The sequence below is a fragment of the Zonotrichia leucophrys genome, chromosome 8 (genome assembly GCF_028769735.1).
Source record: "Zonotrichia leucophrys gambelii isolate GWCS_2022_RI chromosome 8, RI_Zleu_2.0, whole genome shotgun sequence".
NCBI lineage: Eukaryota > Metazoa > Chordata > Aves > Passeriformes > Passerellidae > Zonotrichia > Zonotrichia leucophrys.
In genome coordinates, this window is record NC_088178.1 from 653,972 (window position 1) to 671,532 (window position 17,561).

A 17,561-nucleotide genomic window follows, 5' to 3' on the forward strand; every position below is an offset into this window, starting at 1 on the left:
GTGATTGTTCCATTGGTTTCATGTCAATTGTTTTCACTCATTGGCCAATTACAGCCCAGCTGTGTTGAGGCTCTGGAGAGAGTCACAAATTTTCATTATTATCTTTTTAGCCTTCTGTCTGTATCCTTTCTGTATTCTTTAGTATAGTTTAGTACATTATATTCTTTAATATAACACAGCCTTCTGAGAACATGTAGTCAGATTCATCATTCCTCCCAGCGACCCCAAAAATTTTTGGGGGACCCCAAAAATCGCACACAGAGTGGGGGTCAGCAGATCCTAACAAGACCCACAGCACAGCAGCCCAGGGGAAAGGTGAGAACCTCGGAGCTACCTCAGGTGCAGCAATCCTGATGGACACTCCAGGACAGGCAGCTCCAGTTCTCCTGACAGCTCCCATGGGGCCACTCCAGCACAGTGGCTTGTGCCATGCAGGTCTGTGCCAGTCACTGTGTGTTGCCTTGTATATTACAACAGTTCTATTAAAGTTCTGGTGCAACATTCTTATATATTACAACAGTTCTATTGTCATTACGTTTTAAGGATTCCATAGCCTCACCTCCTCAAAGTTTCTCGCAGGCAGCTCCTCTAAGCACTGACTGTTCCTGGTCCTTGCAGCAGCCATCTAACTCCAGTTCCCACCAATCCATTCTTTTATGCCTCTTGTTCTTACAGGTGCTGCCTGTTATCATCAGGCCTGCTCCTAATCTTTAGCGATAGGGTCCAGCTGCAACTCGCTGGGGGATAAGGTTACATTCTACATTACCCACACTGTGTCCTCCTACAGCTGTGGGCACTTGTGCACATCCCACACACACTGAGCACTGCCCTTCTCACCCTGAGATAAAACCACTTCTCCAGGGTCAAGCAGGGGCAAGGTGCTGCCGGCTGCAGTCCCTGCTGAAGGGGCCCTTGGCTGGACAGAGGCACAGGGCACTCAGTGTGTGGTGACAAAAGGCTGACCCCAGGAAATGCCACCCCCAAGGGACTCCTGTCAGGGCACAGCAGGGTAATAGATCCTGGTATTCAGCACTGAGCCAGCCCTGAGAAGCCACAGCAGGCCATGAGCTGGAGCTGCACTTGAATCTGAGGGCTCTTGCCACGCTCAAGAATATTTGCCCACTCTTCTCTGCTGAGTATCCCAGGAGAAGGAAAGATCTTTTGAGGGCAACGTTTTAAGCCTAAATGGGATGCAGTGTGAAAATTTCCTTGTATAAAAGCTAAAGGAGGATATAAAATAGTCAAAGAGAGAGAGACTGGTGCTGGCACTCTTGTTAGTTCTGGGATATACTGCTTCACTCCCATTCATTAATAATTTTCTGTGAAATCTGTCTGAATGAGCCCTCTCATGCATTAAATGTCAGCAGTCCTGGAGCCAACACCTGCCCAGAGTTGTACCAGCCTGGAACAGGTGCCCTGCACCTACAGAGATGCTTTGGAAAGCAGAGTGGTGTGCATTGGCTTTTCAAAGCCATGGAGATTCTTCCAGGAGCAGCAGCCTGGGGCCACCTGCCCCAGACATGGACCTTGCCAGTCCCACAGGGAGTTCCTGCTCCAGGACTGTGTCACTCCCAGTGCCAGCAGGAACCCTGGCTGTGACTGACAGCCTTGCACAGCACACACAAACACCCTGCTCCCACGGGCTGCTTCCCCAGACAAACCAAATCCCACTGCCCACAGCAATTCACAAATGAACAGCAGACGGGTTTCTTGAAATATTATTTATTCCTCAGAGTGTACAACTAGAACATAAAAATATTCCTTGGTGAAAGCAAAGCAAAAAGGGTAGGAAATTAAGGCCAAAGGAAAAGCATTTCACTGTTCCAAGGGAAGAAGCCTTCAGAGACAGAACCTGGAGACTCCTCAAGCTTGGAAGTTAGGGTTGTATTTCTGTACCACAGAAACTTCCTATAGCAGGCCCAGAAGTTATCCATCTCACTGTGACTCAGGAGCTGATGGAATGGTTTCTAGTTTGTTCTCTTTGAGAACCCAATTACTTCAAGTGCATCACACCAGTAAATGAAATCAGTGCAGTGCTTTATTTATTATTAGGCATTTGTTTTTCTTTATTGTGACTACATTACAGCTGCCACAAATACTCCAGGCAGCTGAATTAAAACAACACACTCTTGAATATTTCCAATCTCTAAGCCTTGGTATTTTTCATGTTCTCCAATACTTGGATTTTTCTGACTAATGAACTCTTCCAATTGCTGGGAAATATTGAATGCAATTAGTACTTCAATGCACAGCCTCAGTGTACACCGTGCCTCGCAGCTGAGCACTGTAAAGAGCCCAGGGCTTGGCAGAAGAACCAGAAATCCAGAAGATAAAAGGGAGATTTATGCACACTCCCACCAAGGCCTAATGCAGGATTTAATTGGCAGGGTTAGCAATAAAGGGGCTGCAGAGAGAGCACTGGGGTTGTGGCCCCAGCACAAGTCACAAAGCAGTAACAAGTTATGATTCCCAGGCTGCAGAATTAAAAATTCCATTTGGTCCCTCAGCTCACACTCCCCCGTGCCAGGCTGCACAATGTGACCAAGCCACTCTATTCCTTTGCCTCTCCCAGCCCAGGTTCCTCTCTTCAGGGGGAGATACAAATCACTCCCTCCAAGCCCTCTGCAATGCCATCCAGCCTGGTCCTGCACTGCTGCTGCAGCTGCTGCAGCTCTCTCTGCAGGCTGGCCTCCCTCAGCTGCAGCTCTCTGATCACCTCTGCAGCCCTGAGAGCTGCAGCAGCCTCCTGGGACACACACTGACCAGAGGCCACTTTGCTGGCAGGCTGTTTGCTCCTCAGCACCAGCCTGCACAAACCATGCATTCTGGTTTTCTGAGGAGCACAGAGGGATGGGAGACCTCTCAGTTTCAGTTCAGTGCTTTCCTGTGCTTTTCTAGCAGTGGCAGAGAACCTCTCCTTCTGCAGCTCTTCTCTTGCTGCCACCTGTAGAGGGAAGAAAAAGAACAGGAAGGGAAGAGTAGGGTACATTTGTGTGAAAGAAATCCTCCCCCAGCAAACAACACCAAACATCATGTTTGGACTGGGATGTACCAAAAAGAGGAGCCAGCAGAGCAAAGTGGATGAAGCTGAGCTGTGCTTTCAGCCAGGCAGCAGCCTCAGGACCCAGAGCTGCCTGCAGTCACTCCTTGCACATTCCCAGTCCAGCAGCCCCTCCGGTGATGAATTACACACAAGGTGTGTGCATGCTTCCCTCTCTCTGGGCACTGGCTGGGGTGGCTCCAGAGCAAAGAGGGAGAGCCAGCAGAGCCACCTGCATCCCTGCTGTGCTCTGAGCCACCAGGTTCTCATGACAGATCAACTGTGCTGAACAGCAGCATTATTTTGGCTTGCAAATGTTTCCTTGCACTTGGCAATGCTGAAAAGTAGGGGTGACAACTGTAAGCAAGCAATTCCTTAATCCTCAGTTCTCATTATGGGATAACAATTAGGAAAAGGAAAATAATGGAGCAGAGTCAAGCAGAGGCCAAGACCAAAATGAGTACCAGGCAGCACACTTTCACTGAAGACAAGTCCCAATAAAATAAAAGCTTCTCTTGTGACAGCATCACAGTCTGGATTATAAAAGCAATTGTATATACTGGGATTTTTCCAAAGCATTTGATTTAATGTTCTCCAACAATTTGATTTGAAGAACTTGCAAGATGGTAATTGCCTTGCCAATTTTACTCGTGGATTAAATATGAATTCAGTGACTCATCTCAAAATGCACTTGTCAGTGGGGAAACATCTGTAAAAGAGGCACCCTGCTAAGGCCTTCAGGGAAATGGCTCTTGGCCCAATGGGATTTTCTGTTTCTGCTATGGCACAAAGCTGCCAAATCAACTCAGTCAAAAAGCAGCAAAGTTTCCCCAAAGCGATGCCTGCCTCTGCAACCTGCACAAATCCCAGAGCTCTCCTGAGACTTGTGCACAGTTCTGGAGTTTGTGCCTCAAAAACCACAGGGAAACAGAGAGCATAAGTCACAGGCAGGGCATCCAGTGACCCAGAGCCCAGAAAACAAACCTCAGAATATGAAACTTAGAGATGTCAAAATATTCCATTCATGGAGACAGACACACAGTTTGTTTTACTTCCTAAAAGGAAGTGGGGGGAAAAAAGTGGTAAAGATCAGACTTTGCTGACAAAGCCATAAGAAGATCAAAATTCAAGTTAAGATATTCAGCTTCAGAGTAAGACACTGTTTCCTACTGTGAGGATAATGAACCATGAAATGCTTCAGTGCAGCTCCAGGGACAAAGCCTTTGGCCAAAGCTCAGCTCAGGTCAAGCTCAGTGCTAATGATACCCCTTCCAGCCCTCAAATTGCTCTGCAACCCCTCCCCTTCCAGCCTGTGGGTGAAGCTGAACAACTCCTTGGGGTTTGAAATCTGCAGATCTGCATTAAGATATCTGTGCCTCAGACATCACGGCTCTGACAAGTTCCCTGTAAAGTCAGGGAGGTTTTGGCAGCTCTCTGAAGCACCAGAGATCAGGCAGAGCTCAAAGCAGCCCCAGCTGCAAGGACAAGGGTCCTGAGGTAGTGAAGCACCTGCAGCATTTCCCCTGTGGAGCTGCAGCTGCTCAGGGTCAGAGGAGAAAAGGAATTTTATCCCCCAGATCCAGGGGAAGGTTTTATTGCTGAAACAAGCTGAGAAGGGGATGGCATGCAGGGGATCAGTGTGCATCGTCTGACAGTGAAACCCTGCAGGTGTGACAGCTGCAGTCACAGCTAAATTCCTCCAGACACCAACTTCATCCCACATCTTCCTGCAGAATATCTTCAGGAGTTTTGCAGCCAAGTAATTAATCCTCTCCATAGTCTTCTGATGAGTTATTCTCACCCCTCAGCCCCGGCTTAAAGAAGATTAAGAAAATCAATCAAATCAGAAAAGGAGTAAATTTCTCTGAATTTTTACTAAGACATTAAAGGCTTTATCGATGCAGAACCATCTGTTAAAGGAGACCTCTGTTGATTAAGGCATTTGAACAGAGAATTGAAGCTGAGAGAAGTCTATCTTTGTCCTTGTCCAAGTAACCAGGGGTCCCTCTTTATCATAATCCCCAAGGAATCCCAGGGACATCTCTCGCTGTTGCCTGTAAGAATAACTGAGGTGCAATCCTCTAACACCACTTCAGAAGGAACAACACTGAAAAAATAAATTCAGTGTTATCTGGTCTCCCCACAGCCAACAAATAAATGGAAAATGATGTTTGCACAAAGTGGATTTAACACTGGAATCCAGGATGGGAAAAATTTCCCATCAGTTACAAACAACAACATCACTCAGCAAACAGAGCCCACAAGATGTTATTTATTTTTCACATTAAACTCCAGCAGACGCACAGTAAGGCTGTATAAAAGCATTCTTAATGAAACATAGGTTTTCATACTCTCCACCAGTCAAAACTGGAGAATTTTATTATCCATTAAGCAAGGCACATGATGGAGGAGCAGCATGCTCCTCTGAGCACTGAGTGCATCCAGCTCTGACCCACAGCAGCAGCAGGGATGGGAATTACTCGGGCAAGCAGGAGCAGTTCTAAGGACAAGGACAGCAGCCCTAGAGCCAGGGAACAGAAGTGTAACAGCACCTGCACCCAAGCATCAGAAGGATCTTGCACATGCTAGCTTCTACAAAGGGGACCAGTGTTTCCTGAGATAAATTATATAAATTTAAGAGGGGGAATTTTTTAAATTATCAATATTAAATAACATAAGTTCAGCAAAGCGCTATTTACTTCCTATCAGCACAATCTGGAACTGCAAAGCCAACTCCAGTTCTGTTCTTGGAAGGCTCTGCAAACATATGCACGGCCACAGATACTCTTGCTGCAGTTTATAGATTTCAACTGCTAAAAACCTCCGAGGGTTACCTTCAAGCAATATCCTTTACTCTTCACACCCTGAATGCTTGTGAAAATACTCAATAATCTCCTCCTGTATGGTTAATTGATGCTCTTTAACAGCTTGCTGTCTCCCATTAGTCAGTACACAATGATCATTCTACTCTGCAAAACAATCTCAATAGACCACTTTGTATTAAACAAACATACTGTAAAAGATTAGGAGCCTCAGCATTTTGTGCCTGCCCGTATCCATCCCACAGCTCTGCCTTTCAGCCTCAATCTACCAGCTGGAATTTGAATTCCCAATTAGGTGCGTGGAGCTGTCTGAAAACGGCTGCACATCGTCTCCAAATAAATACAACAACATGATAATCATCTTTTCACTTGTACAGAGCCATCCTCATCCCAAAGGGACCCGGTGCACTTGGAGAAATTCCACTGCAAACACAGAGGGAACCAGCTGATGGAGAATCACCATCTCCACCCTGACACACATCCTGCTCTGCAGTGCCTTGGCCTCTCCCTCCCCAGCTCTTCATTTCATGGCTGCTCTTTGGCACAGGACAGTGGCCAAACTGCCCTCAGTGTCCAGATGCTCTCCTTTAGATAACTTCAGCCTTCAAAAGGTATTAGGAACTAAAAACTAACAGGAAAACTGCAATAACTTAGATGTTCTAAACAAACTGGTGGAGTTGCAGTGCAGCATCTGGGAGCAGACTGAGCAGGGACCACAGTGACAGCCAGCCTGGGCTGTGCTCCCCAGAGCCGCCAGGGTGCTAAGGGCTGCAGTGGGCACTGGCACAGCTCCTGCTGGCATGCCCACAAGCAGGAATGTGCACAGGAATCAGCCCTGTAATCAAACAGACCTCTGCAATGTGGGCTGGAGGTGGGCACACAGCTGGTGGCACGGTGGCACCAAGGGCAGGACATGCAGCAGGTGTGGGAAGGACTGAGCACCTCCCTGGGACACCACTGCGATGCTGCCTTCACAAAGCACCCAGGCTGGTCTGACTGAGGAAAATGGCCAAAGCAGAAAAGGATGGGCCAGTACAGAGCTGGAAAGGGGAACAGCCAAAGGGGAGGCACATCCAGACACCTGGCTGAGCAGGCAGCTTGGCCAATCCACCGTGCTGGATTAACTCCTGCACCAATGCACAGGAGAGGCTTTGAGCCTGCAAACACCCACACACATGATTAACTCCTCCAGCACCTCCTCAGCACAGCCTGCTCTGAAATGTCTCCTACCCAAAAGCAGCTGGCTGAATTAAAAGAACAGCCAGTACTGTCTCACCTGTTTTCAGCCCTGGGAATCCTCTGACTTTGAATAAATCTTGTAACAATGACTTCAGTGGGCAAGTCATGGCAAAGGTAACATTGCATATTTTGAGTGAGCTGCCTCCCAGTTTCTTTGCATGTTCCACAGCTTTCAGGCCACAACAGTGTTACCCACATTCACCTCTCCTGGCCATGTCACAATGTGCCCTGTGGACAGCCCCAGCCCTCCTGCTAGTGAAGCTCTGCTTCCATCTCCTGCTTGGATGCCCCCCACACTCAGCTCACCTGATCCCTCCCAAAAGGAAACCTTCCAGCCCTCAGCTCCCTCCCATTTACCTGCATCTTTCTGGTACAGAGCTTCCCAGAGCTCTGTGTTTCATTCCACAGGGTCTGGAATGAGGCTGATCTCTCTCCCATTTTTAATAACTCACTGATAAAAAAATGCGGTAAAAATTACACACAAATTATTTGTTGTTCTGCTGAAAAGCAAGCTGAATGTGAATTTATTCAGAGAGAATGCAACCAACACGCAAGACATCCCAAAGAGATGCTGAGAGATCTGGATAACCACATCATGTTCCTTAAATCATTCCCAGTAATGGCCTAGCTGAAGTGACAATCTCCCAAATGCTGGAAGTCAACATTTCAGCTTGTTGAAACCTCACATGGCAACCTGAAAGCCTCACAGTTGCATCCTTGAAGGAAGCCACTAGACAGAGATGCAGGTTTAAAAAGCAGCAGCAAGGAAAGGTGCAAACATCCATTTCCAGGAGGAGGAGGGGGAATTATAGGAGCATTTCCATTTTTTGATTGTATTGCTGCCAGCTTCGAAGAAGGAATAGCAAACAAATGGCTGGAATTTCTTTTGAAGGGGATGATAAAGACCAGAATCATGTCATTACTTTTAAATCACAATCCCTTCACATTATTCTAGGAGTTTTGCAGAAACATCTAGAACAGTATTGTTCAGAAAAAACACACTGCACAAGCCTAGGAATGGCACATTTTCTGTCTCCTGTCCTATCTGTCCACTCCTCCCCTCACATTTCCCTTATGAACAGGGAGAAGACCCCACATGCATAGAGGATGAAATACAAATTATCCTTGCCAAGCTGCACAGATACTACAGACTGTGAAGACTGCCTTTGCCAGAAAACACAATGAGCCTCCTTTGTGCTCCCAGACACAAGGAACAAACAGAAAAATCTCAGATCTTGTCTTTGGGGGTTGAAGAGTGAAAGGAAATTAGGAAATATAAACAGACACAATATCCAAGCCACCAAGTCATGCTCCTTTGCCATCAGGGCATAATAACCCAACACATTTCAAGCTCTGAAAACACCAAACAGCATCTGACTTGCAGAATTTTGTATTCCTGAAGGCTGCTCATTTCCAAGGTTTATTTTAAACCCATCATGCCTAAGAAGGTCCCTGTGCCTGGGCAGCTGAAAAGGATGGAGTGAAATATTCCATGCTGGGCAATACAAGATCAATGAAGGGTCAGACACTCCCCAGCACATCACAACATCTCCAGCAATGGCTTCACCAGCATGGAGAGCTGCCCAGGGCTCTCAGCCTCCCTGCAAACTGAGCAGATTCTCATTCAACAGACAAGAATCAATTTTAGATAAAGATCTGCAAGTGAGGAATGAAAGCAGGATAAGCATGGAGATATCACTGGGATGGAGCAGAAATCCTGACAGCTGGGCACTGGAAACCAGGAATGGCAAATTAACACTGCTTCAGGAGCTCTCCCTTTCCAGAGTGGAATCCAAATCAGCCCAGGGGCTGAGCCTTACAGGCACCTGTCTTTAATCAGTACAAACACTTTAGAAAGGATCATTATTTATACCTTGTGCTGCCCTACAGTTTAGTGGTTTTTTCCCTACCACCCCCCAAGAAATGCCTTGCAGAGCTGCAATCCCAGCTGACAGTCTATCTGGGATACAGAAAACAGGATACAGAAAAAGGGATAAACAAGGATTTGCAGACTACTTTTAAGAAAGTCCTCCTTGTAAGCACTTAAAAAACAGCGCCAAGTACAAAAGAAATGAGCAAAAGGAAATAATAAGCAGAAGTAACAATAACACAGTAGGGGGAAGAGCAGAGTCCCCTCTCAGGACAGGAGAAAGAATGAACAGAAAGCAGAATGTAACCAAAAGAGCCAGAGGGATGCCACAACTCCCACCCACAAGCCCTTTGTGCTCCTGTACAAGGATTTCCTCACTGTCCCATATGCATTCTGTACCTTGCTGCACACAGAGTGGCCAGGAAGGCAGCACCCAAAGGGGATGCCCAAGCACAGTTTGTCTCAAATGTCATCAGAGATAGCAGGAACTGAACATGCCAGCACTGCTTCTCTACGTACAGAACAAAAATCAATAACCCAGGAAGCCTGTGTGACCCCAAAGCCAAAAAACAAAGCTTTTCTCATAAATAAATAGAGTGAGGGCTTTAGCCTTTTTTACCACTAAAAAATAATTTGGTGGGGGCACCAGTTTCTTTTAACAAAAATGTTTGGGTTTTTTTTTAACAATGATGGTTGAGGGTATGACAAATGCTTTCCTTCCTTAGCTGCAGACAGTGACCCATTCAGGCTCAGAGGAGCAGAGAAAGGCACCATTCCAAGGGATGCTGTGAATGCATAATTGATGGAAAACCAAATCCTGCAGCTCCTACTGCTGGGAAAAGTAATAGAGCAGGGGGGACAGGACCCTGCAGAGCCCATGAAGTTCAGACTTTTGCTGAGAAGGAAAATCAGACCCCCAACTTTCAGAAAATAATCTAAAGGCATTTGCTGCTTGGATACAAAAGCCCACAAGTGAAAGCAAAAGCAATATCTGAAATCAGCTGTTCTGGAAACACCACAACACTGAGTAAGCAGGTGTTCTACTATAAAAAAACACCTTACCCTAATTTCAAATTCATGTCTTATAGGAACTTGCCCAAATGTAATTCCAAGCCTGTAAGGAAGTTACAGAGTTAGTACTGCAGCTCTATAAACCTTGTCTCATTGAATCAAGCTTCTCTGCTGTCAGCTTTCAAGGGTTTTAATTTTCAGCTGCAATTTCTACACATTCAAGACTAACCAGTTTAAAAAGCTAGAAACCATCGCTTTCTATTTTAATAGCTGAAGACTTCCCACACTGTCCTGCCTAAATGAGGTTTCTTTCTTCTCGTGAGAGCATTGATTGTACACAAAGAGACTTTAAATAGCCCATTTAATGCCAGTTTTCATGCACTAGAGGATTAAAGTCATAATAAAGTGTTTGAATAGTCTAATCTATCACCAAGCACAGGCTCCAGTCTCTCACCTGGTAATTTCTGCAATGTTCTGCTACATTTTGGTAAACTAGAAACGTATAGCTTTGGGTTTCTAAACACAGACTCCAGCAGATTAAAATACTGCCCTATCCCTGCACTACCCCAGCAGTGAAATGCAGTTATGGTTCAAAACACACCCCTTTCCAGCAAGCTCCACCTCAGCCACTGGCTCTGCTCATACCATGCTCCATCCAAAGTCTAACCCCCTCAAAATTCCACTTCTGCCCAGGAATTTGCAGAACACGGTCCAGCTATGAACTTTGCCTTGGTTGAATTACACTTTTCTCACTTCTCAAGAAGCCAGACCAAATTCATTCATTTACTGACCTTCCATTAATCCTTTCCAACCTTTCAGCCATTTCCCAGCTGTGCTGGTGGTGTAAGTGGTGCCAGCACATTTCATTAAACTCTGAATTGTGATCTCTATCTTATCTGTCCTTCAGTGACCAGTGGCAGACAGAACACTTAGCTGCCAATAACCTAACAACTTTTCCATGACCCATTACCCTCTATTTCCAAAGGCCATAAAATGGAAAGGTTTGCATGTAACCAAAATCAAACTGACCTGAGGTGCAGGAATTGGTACTTCGTTCTAAACCCAACCCCAGCAACAGGAAGAAACTGAAATTATGTCTTTTGGCTAATAATTACAGCAGCTAAAGCAAAACCCCACCTTAATATAATCACTAATTTTTAACATTGTTATTAGTTCAGCATGATGAAAAATCTCAGTCCTTTGGAACTGGTGGTGAATAAATGAAAGGGGTGATCCCAAAGTAACATTAACAGGGGCATTATTTGTTCCATAAACTATGAAGATATTTTAGAAGGGCTGTAAAGCTGAGCTATAGCAACTGACAGAAGATGTAATTATACAAGCAGCTGCATTCCAAATTTTGCTGGGATCTGCAATTTCCTGCAATTAGGAGGAATCTGGAATGTATGCATCTCCAATCTTATGCATTTTGAAGCAAGACATTCACCATCAGAATGCTGGCTCCTGGTGCACCTATTGTCATTCCAAACATGGGAATACCAGGGAAAAGCTGGTTACCTATCTTACCTAGAAACAGATCTGATAACTAAAAATACAATTTTAATACCCAGAACACCCTTAGCTGCATCTGAGGAGAGGAGCTGGCACTGCTGCTCCCTGCTTCAATTAAACATCACATACTGCAGAGCACTTCCAAAGCCTTCAGATCCACACTGTTCTCTCCAAAGGCAAGGTGGTGAGGAAGCCCAGCAATGGGAAGCTAGATGCTAATTAAACCATTTGACTCAGATAATTTCATAACAAGGAGTGACCTGATCTTGTCAGGATGGGTAACAGATTTTTCTCGGGGTTTGCTTGGCTTGTTCTGGGAGCTTTTCACTTTGGTTTTTCTTTAAGATAAACCAATGGCTCTAAACTCAAGTCTCTAAACTGGAGTCAGAAAAATTAATTTAGCTTAAGGTAAAGGATCCAGGATTAAGGAAAGACAACAACATTAATATTTTTCAGGGTCTTTACCAGAATGCCCCCTCAAATATCAACACAAGGCGCACAGCTGATAAAAGCCCTGCCTGTGTGCTCAGCCTGCAAAGAGCTGCAGCACAGGATTCCCATGAATCCTGTGGGAGCAGCTGAGCTCTGTGAGAGCTCTGTGAGAGCTCTGTGAGCCCGTGTGGCAGAGCTGCCCCAGCTCTCCCCTGCTCTGGATCTGCAGAGAGCCCTGGGAGGGATCCCTGGGGCCAGAGATCAGCCAAGCTGACAGCCCCATACACCCACCCCTCTCCCACAGAGCCACAGAAAGGTGTCCTGCCTCAGGGGAGACCTCCTCACTCTCCAAAACTCCCCAAAACGAGGTGGGGATCAGCCTCTTCTCCCAGGGAAGAAGCAATAGACAAAAGAAAATGGCCTCAAGCTGTGCCAGGGGAGGTCTAGGTTGGGTATCAGGAAAAATTTCTTCACTAAAAAGGTTGGCAAATGCTGGAACAGGCTGCCCAGGGAAATGGCTGAGTCACCATCCCCAAGGAATTTAAAGAGACATGTAGATGTGGCACTAAGTGACATAGTTTAGTGTTGGATTTGTCAGTGCTGGCTTTGACTCCATGATCTTGGCAGTTTTTTCCAATCTAAATGATTCTGTAATTCCATGATTCGATTCCATAATATTTTCTGTACTCTCAGTTTCTGATTTTTTGGCATATGTACTTTGCTTCCCAGTGGTTAACTTTTGAGGACAGCAACTGAAAACAAAGGAAAAAACCAAACAGGAGTCAAAAATGTAATTATATTACTGCAGCAGCTCTGCAGATCCAGACAAGGACAGGTCTTAAAATAATAAATGATCTTCAAAGAAATTTCTGTGCCACCTCTGCTCACCTGAAGAGGATGCCAGCACAAAGAGAGCAGACACAAAAGTTCAGCAAGAGCATCCAAGCTGAGCAGAATCCCTGTGCCCTGGAGGCAGGAGCTCACCTAAAGCTGCTTCCCAAGCTGGGCATGCCTGTCACTGGGACAGCCCCAAGCAGCATCAGCAAACCTGCACACTCCTCACCAGCCACTGCCAGGAGACACAGTCCAGGCTTGTCCCATGTCCCACACAATTCTGAATGCACACCACAGGAAATAAGAGAAAAAACAAAAAAAACCCAAAAAAACAACTATTTTCTTCTTCAAATTAGAAATCTCGAGCAATTTACAGTAATTTAAAAAGTTCCATTCTACCATTCCAGCCTTTCAAATTGCATTTCTTTTTAACTACAGTTTTATCTCTAGACTTTCCCAAACCCTTGAATTCCATTAGAAGATCACAGAAATTAAAGTAGGAATAGGCATATACTTAAAATATATGATATGAAAACCAGAATATGTCAGTGTAAGTAATTTAGACACTTGCAAAAAGGCTGCTGTGCTACTCTGAAAAAGACCCTGACAACTACAAATTACAAAGGAAGGCAACAGACAAGGATTGCTTTGGATAATAAATTGCTCACTTACTTTTCAATTTGTTCTACCAAACTTTTATCTTGGGCAGCAGAGACAAACACTGATGATAGATCATCTCAGATCCAAGTGGCCTGCAGAGGCTTGGAGGGTCCCACTTTGCTTTTAGAACACTTTTATCACTGCACAGCATGGAAGTAGCCACTTCAGAAAGAGTGCTGCTTGTGCCCTGCACTTGTCTGAATCATCCTCCTTTGATAGAACAGGATGTGAAACTTGAAATCCAAGCAATGGGGTCCTTGTAAGGACAGCCAACAAAAGCAATGTTCCTACAAAGCACTCCTAAAATACCCAGATGAGAGGAAGGTATTACCACCTAGTCATACAAATTTTCAGAAAAGGGTTTTTCTTACCCAAGAATTACAAACAAAAACAAAGCCCAAAAAAAACACCATGACTTATAGGGAATTTGTTCACCCCCAAACTGGTTTTGTTCCCAGTTAGAAAATACACCCTTGTCCCTTCCAGGGGCACTGCAGAACCTCCCCCAGCAGCCAGGCCTGCAGCTCCTATCCCAACTTTTGGGATCCAGAGCAGTAAAGGTCATTCCAGCAGCACAGCCTACCCACATCTATGGCACGAGGAAAAGGAACTTTAGCTCCCAGGTGGAGATTTCCTACAGAAAACACTTCCAGAGGCTCAGTGCATATTTTCTAAAGCCACTGCTCTCACAGTGCATCCACAGGGTGTGTTACCTGCCAGTCTGAGGGTGAGCAGCAGCTGCAGGTGGATGTGAGGCTGCCTGGATGGCCCCTGGGACTCCCACAGCAGCCAAAGGCCAGGTCCTACAGCCAGCCTGCAAAGGGAGACAAGCAAACAGCTCTCAGGGCTGAGAGAGCCACTAAATTGCAGGGAAATGGTGAGCTTGGAGCTCAGAAGAGTACTAAGGCTTTATTTAGATGCATTTCTGGCTGGAGAGAAGATATGTGACAACACTAAATTACAGATGTACTTTTATGTCAGCTCTTCTACAAGCACAAGGGACAAAGACACAAACAAGGTGGATACTTTCTTCTCTTACGATCAAGTACCCTTGATTTCAGGCAGGCAACTGAGACAACAAGGCCAAGGTTTCAAGAACAAAGGAAACAGAGGTAAGCTTTGAATGCCTGGATGCAAAGAATCCTTCTAAAAGCACCTCTGTGAGCTCACCAAAAACAAAACCCCAAAACCAACCCCAGCAGTGTTGCGAGGCACTCAGTGACCCCCAAGTGCTGCTGGCAGAGGGGAGCCCATCCCCACAGCCTGCCTGGAGCTGCACAGGCAGCCTGGGGCCTCCTGCAAGTCCCTGTCCCCAAACCCACCCTAAAGGGGCACTGAAACACCCTGACAGAGCTCCAGGTGGAGCTGGCTGCAATGAGCCCCTGCCTGGGGTTTAACCCAGCCTCTGCCATCCAGAATTAGCTGTGACCCCCAGGTGCTGCCCTTGTGGCTCTTTTGTGCAAGACAAAATCCAGTAACTCTGTGGTTTCTGGTGCCTCAAATCCCACCCATCAGCATTGAAGCTTTTCAAAAAATAGCAGTGCTGGGAGCTGTGCTTCCATGTCTTGTGCATCTGAGTCCTGCAGACATTCCGAGTCTTCATCCTTGTTTTATTGTGTGCTTTAGCTGTGGGAGCCTAAGTGCTATACTTATTTCTTAAAAATGCACTAAAACATTTACAGTGGCTACAAAACAGTGGCTTCTCTCATTGCAATGGGGTTTTTTACACTGTATCATTAAATAAAGCTCATCTGAAATTTACTGGAGTATAATTCTCCAGCTGCATTTATTACATGTTTCATTGCCTTGGTCAGTAGCCAACATCTTCGTAAATAATGCAAGTAAAATATTAACCCTGGTTATTTATTATACTTTAACTGATCCTGTCACCTGAGCAAACATTCTGCATTTTGGCAAGGAAGGGAAAGCTTTTGGGAAGCAAGAAAAACTTTCACCCACTTTGCTTCCTTCAAACCCCAGAGTTCTGCACACAGACTAGGAGACAGCACTCGAGTTTTTCATGATTCTCTTCTCCCCAAGGAGCTGCAGTCTTTTAGCCTACATAAGCCCCATGAAAAATGTCAGGCTAGGTAATTTATTTCCAGTTATGGTTTTTGTGTGTGTTTCAAATCAGTTTGCTGATTTAGCCACTGGTACACAGAGTGCCTCTGTGGCTCACACTCAGAGCTCGTCACTCTCTCAGCAATCTGCACAAAAAGTTGCATCTGCAAACGAAGAATAAACACTTCTCTTTCCAACCCTTGGTATGCTGCAAGCTCAACGTTGACTATTCAAGCCTGGCAAGCAAGAGTCCTTCAAGCAATCTTCCAGCTCTGCTTCTGTACAGTAACTTTTCACATGCAGCCCAGCCCTAAACCAGGCCACTTCAGGTCTAAAGCAGATTTTAGATCCTGCTGTCAAAAGGAGAACCAGTGCACAGGTGTGATTCCCTTTCTCCTTCCATCAGGAGAGAGAGCACTCTGCCTTCCACCTGGATCTCTGCAGGCACCTAGCACAGACAAGCAGCCTCGGATCTCCTGCCAGGAATATTGATGAGTGAGAAACAAACCAATGCAAGGAAATCCAAGAGCAAAGAGCAAATGTAAAGATCAGTATTTACTCCCTACTGTTTACAGCAGCTTCATGTTTTCTAATGGCCAAATCTGCCAGAGCCACAGCAATTCCACCAGCAGCAGATTTAATCCTACATTTAACTAAGAGCTGCACATAAGAGCCAGCAGACTTGTCCCTCGCTGCCCTCCCCCTGTCTGTGCCCCCAGTGCTGCCTTTGATGGATGTTTGGGCTGATCTCTGTGGGTTCCCCCCTGCCCAGGCATCTGGGCCCAGCCAACCATGCCCTTCCAAAAGCTGCTCTTGTGGTCTTGCTACTTCTTCAATTCCTTCTCGCATGAGGAGCTCCACTGACAGCTGCTCAGGGCTCCAGATGGAGCTTCACAAATACAAAGTGGAGCGCAGAAACGTTCTGGGAGCAGGAAAGGGAATGTGCTGACTGAGGAAATCCACCAGCACTGAGCCATTCCCCAGCACTCCTCCACTTCCTGCACCCCAGACAGCATGGATAATTAACTGCTCACTACACTAACATCTTCATATTAGCAAAAAGCCCAGGGAAGAACCAGAATCAACAGCAGCAACAGCAAAGATGAAATGGGAACAGCCTGCTCACAGAAAAATAACAGAAGAAAACCCCACACCAAAAAAAGGTAGTTTTGACAAGCCTCAGAGAGTTCTTCAGCGAGAGCTCAGCTGTAGATTTGCCACAAATCCCTGGTTTAAGGCAGGGGAAACACAACCCAGCCCTGCAGCAGTGCAGGAAGGAACTCAGGCCAGGGAGGCGGCCCAGGTGCCCCTCACCATTCCCATGCTGCAGACAGCAACAAGATTTATCTTCTCCCAGCAGTGGCTACTAGGGACCCACAGCTCCTCACCCCCCTCTCCAATCATTATGAGGCATAAAGAAAAACTTTGGAAGTGCATTTTTCTGAGTGGATAAAATTCAACTCAATCTTGATAAGAGAAACAAAAAACCCCCAACCACAAAGAGAAGTAAGATCAGGTTCCAGCATCAGCTTCTGGAGCTGCTTCCCTACTCTAAATATTGAAGCTTTAAATCAAAATGAATCAAAAACCATTTAGTCTTCTATAAATGTAAGAACCTTAGAAGAAAGGTCTCCTTTGCAGACTCTACAAGGTCTCTGGCAGTGTGCTGTGATGAGCTGGCAATGGCAAAACATTTATGTGAACCACAGAACTCCTGGGATGGAGTGAAAGTGCCTCTGTGTTTCACCTGACTGGGTGCCCAGGCCATTCCTGCCACCCCTGCATCCCACCCTGTCCCCAGGAAGATAAAACAGAATATCCCTGTCCTGTCCAGCCCCTCCCCAGCCCACTGAGAATTCAAAGGGAAGCCCTGCATCCTCCCATCCCTACCCAGGACACAGCTGCTAGGGTTTGGGAAGGCTGGAGATTACTGAATGGAGGGGAGGAGATGCATCAGGAGAAAAACAGAGAGACAAAATGTAGGTTCCAGTGGGCTCCCACTGTGATTATGGAGGTCTGGTCCAGGTCAGGGACTGCAGTCTCACCTGGCTGCTCAGACACACCACCAGCCAAGCAAGAA

At 46.0% G+C, this 17,561-nt stretch overlaps 1 protein-coding gene across 1 annotated transcript in view; it reads right to left on the reverse strand.

The window, feature by feature from the left end:
• Positions 1 to 877: 877 nt before the first annotated feature.
• Positions 878 to 17,561, reverse strand: part of TEDC1 (tubulin epsilon and delta complex 1) — a 72,038-nt gene continuing 55,354 nt past the window's right edge. Inside the window, exon 8 of the mRNA XM_064719665.1 lies at positions 878 to 2,944. Within this exon, the coding sequence (XP_064575735.1) occupies positions 2,588 to 2,944 (357 nt within the window). The 3' untranslated portion in view covers positions 878 to 2,587. The remainder of the gene's footprint in view (positions 2,945 to 17,561) is intronic.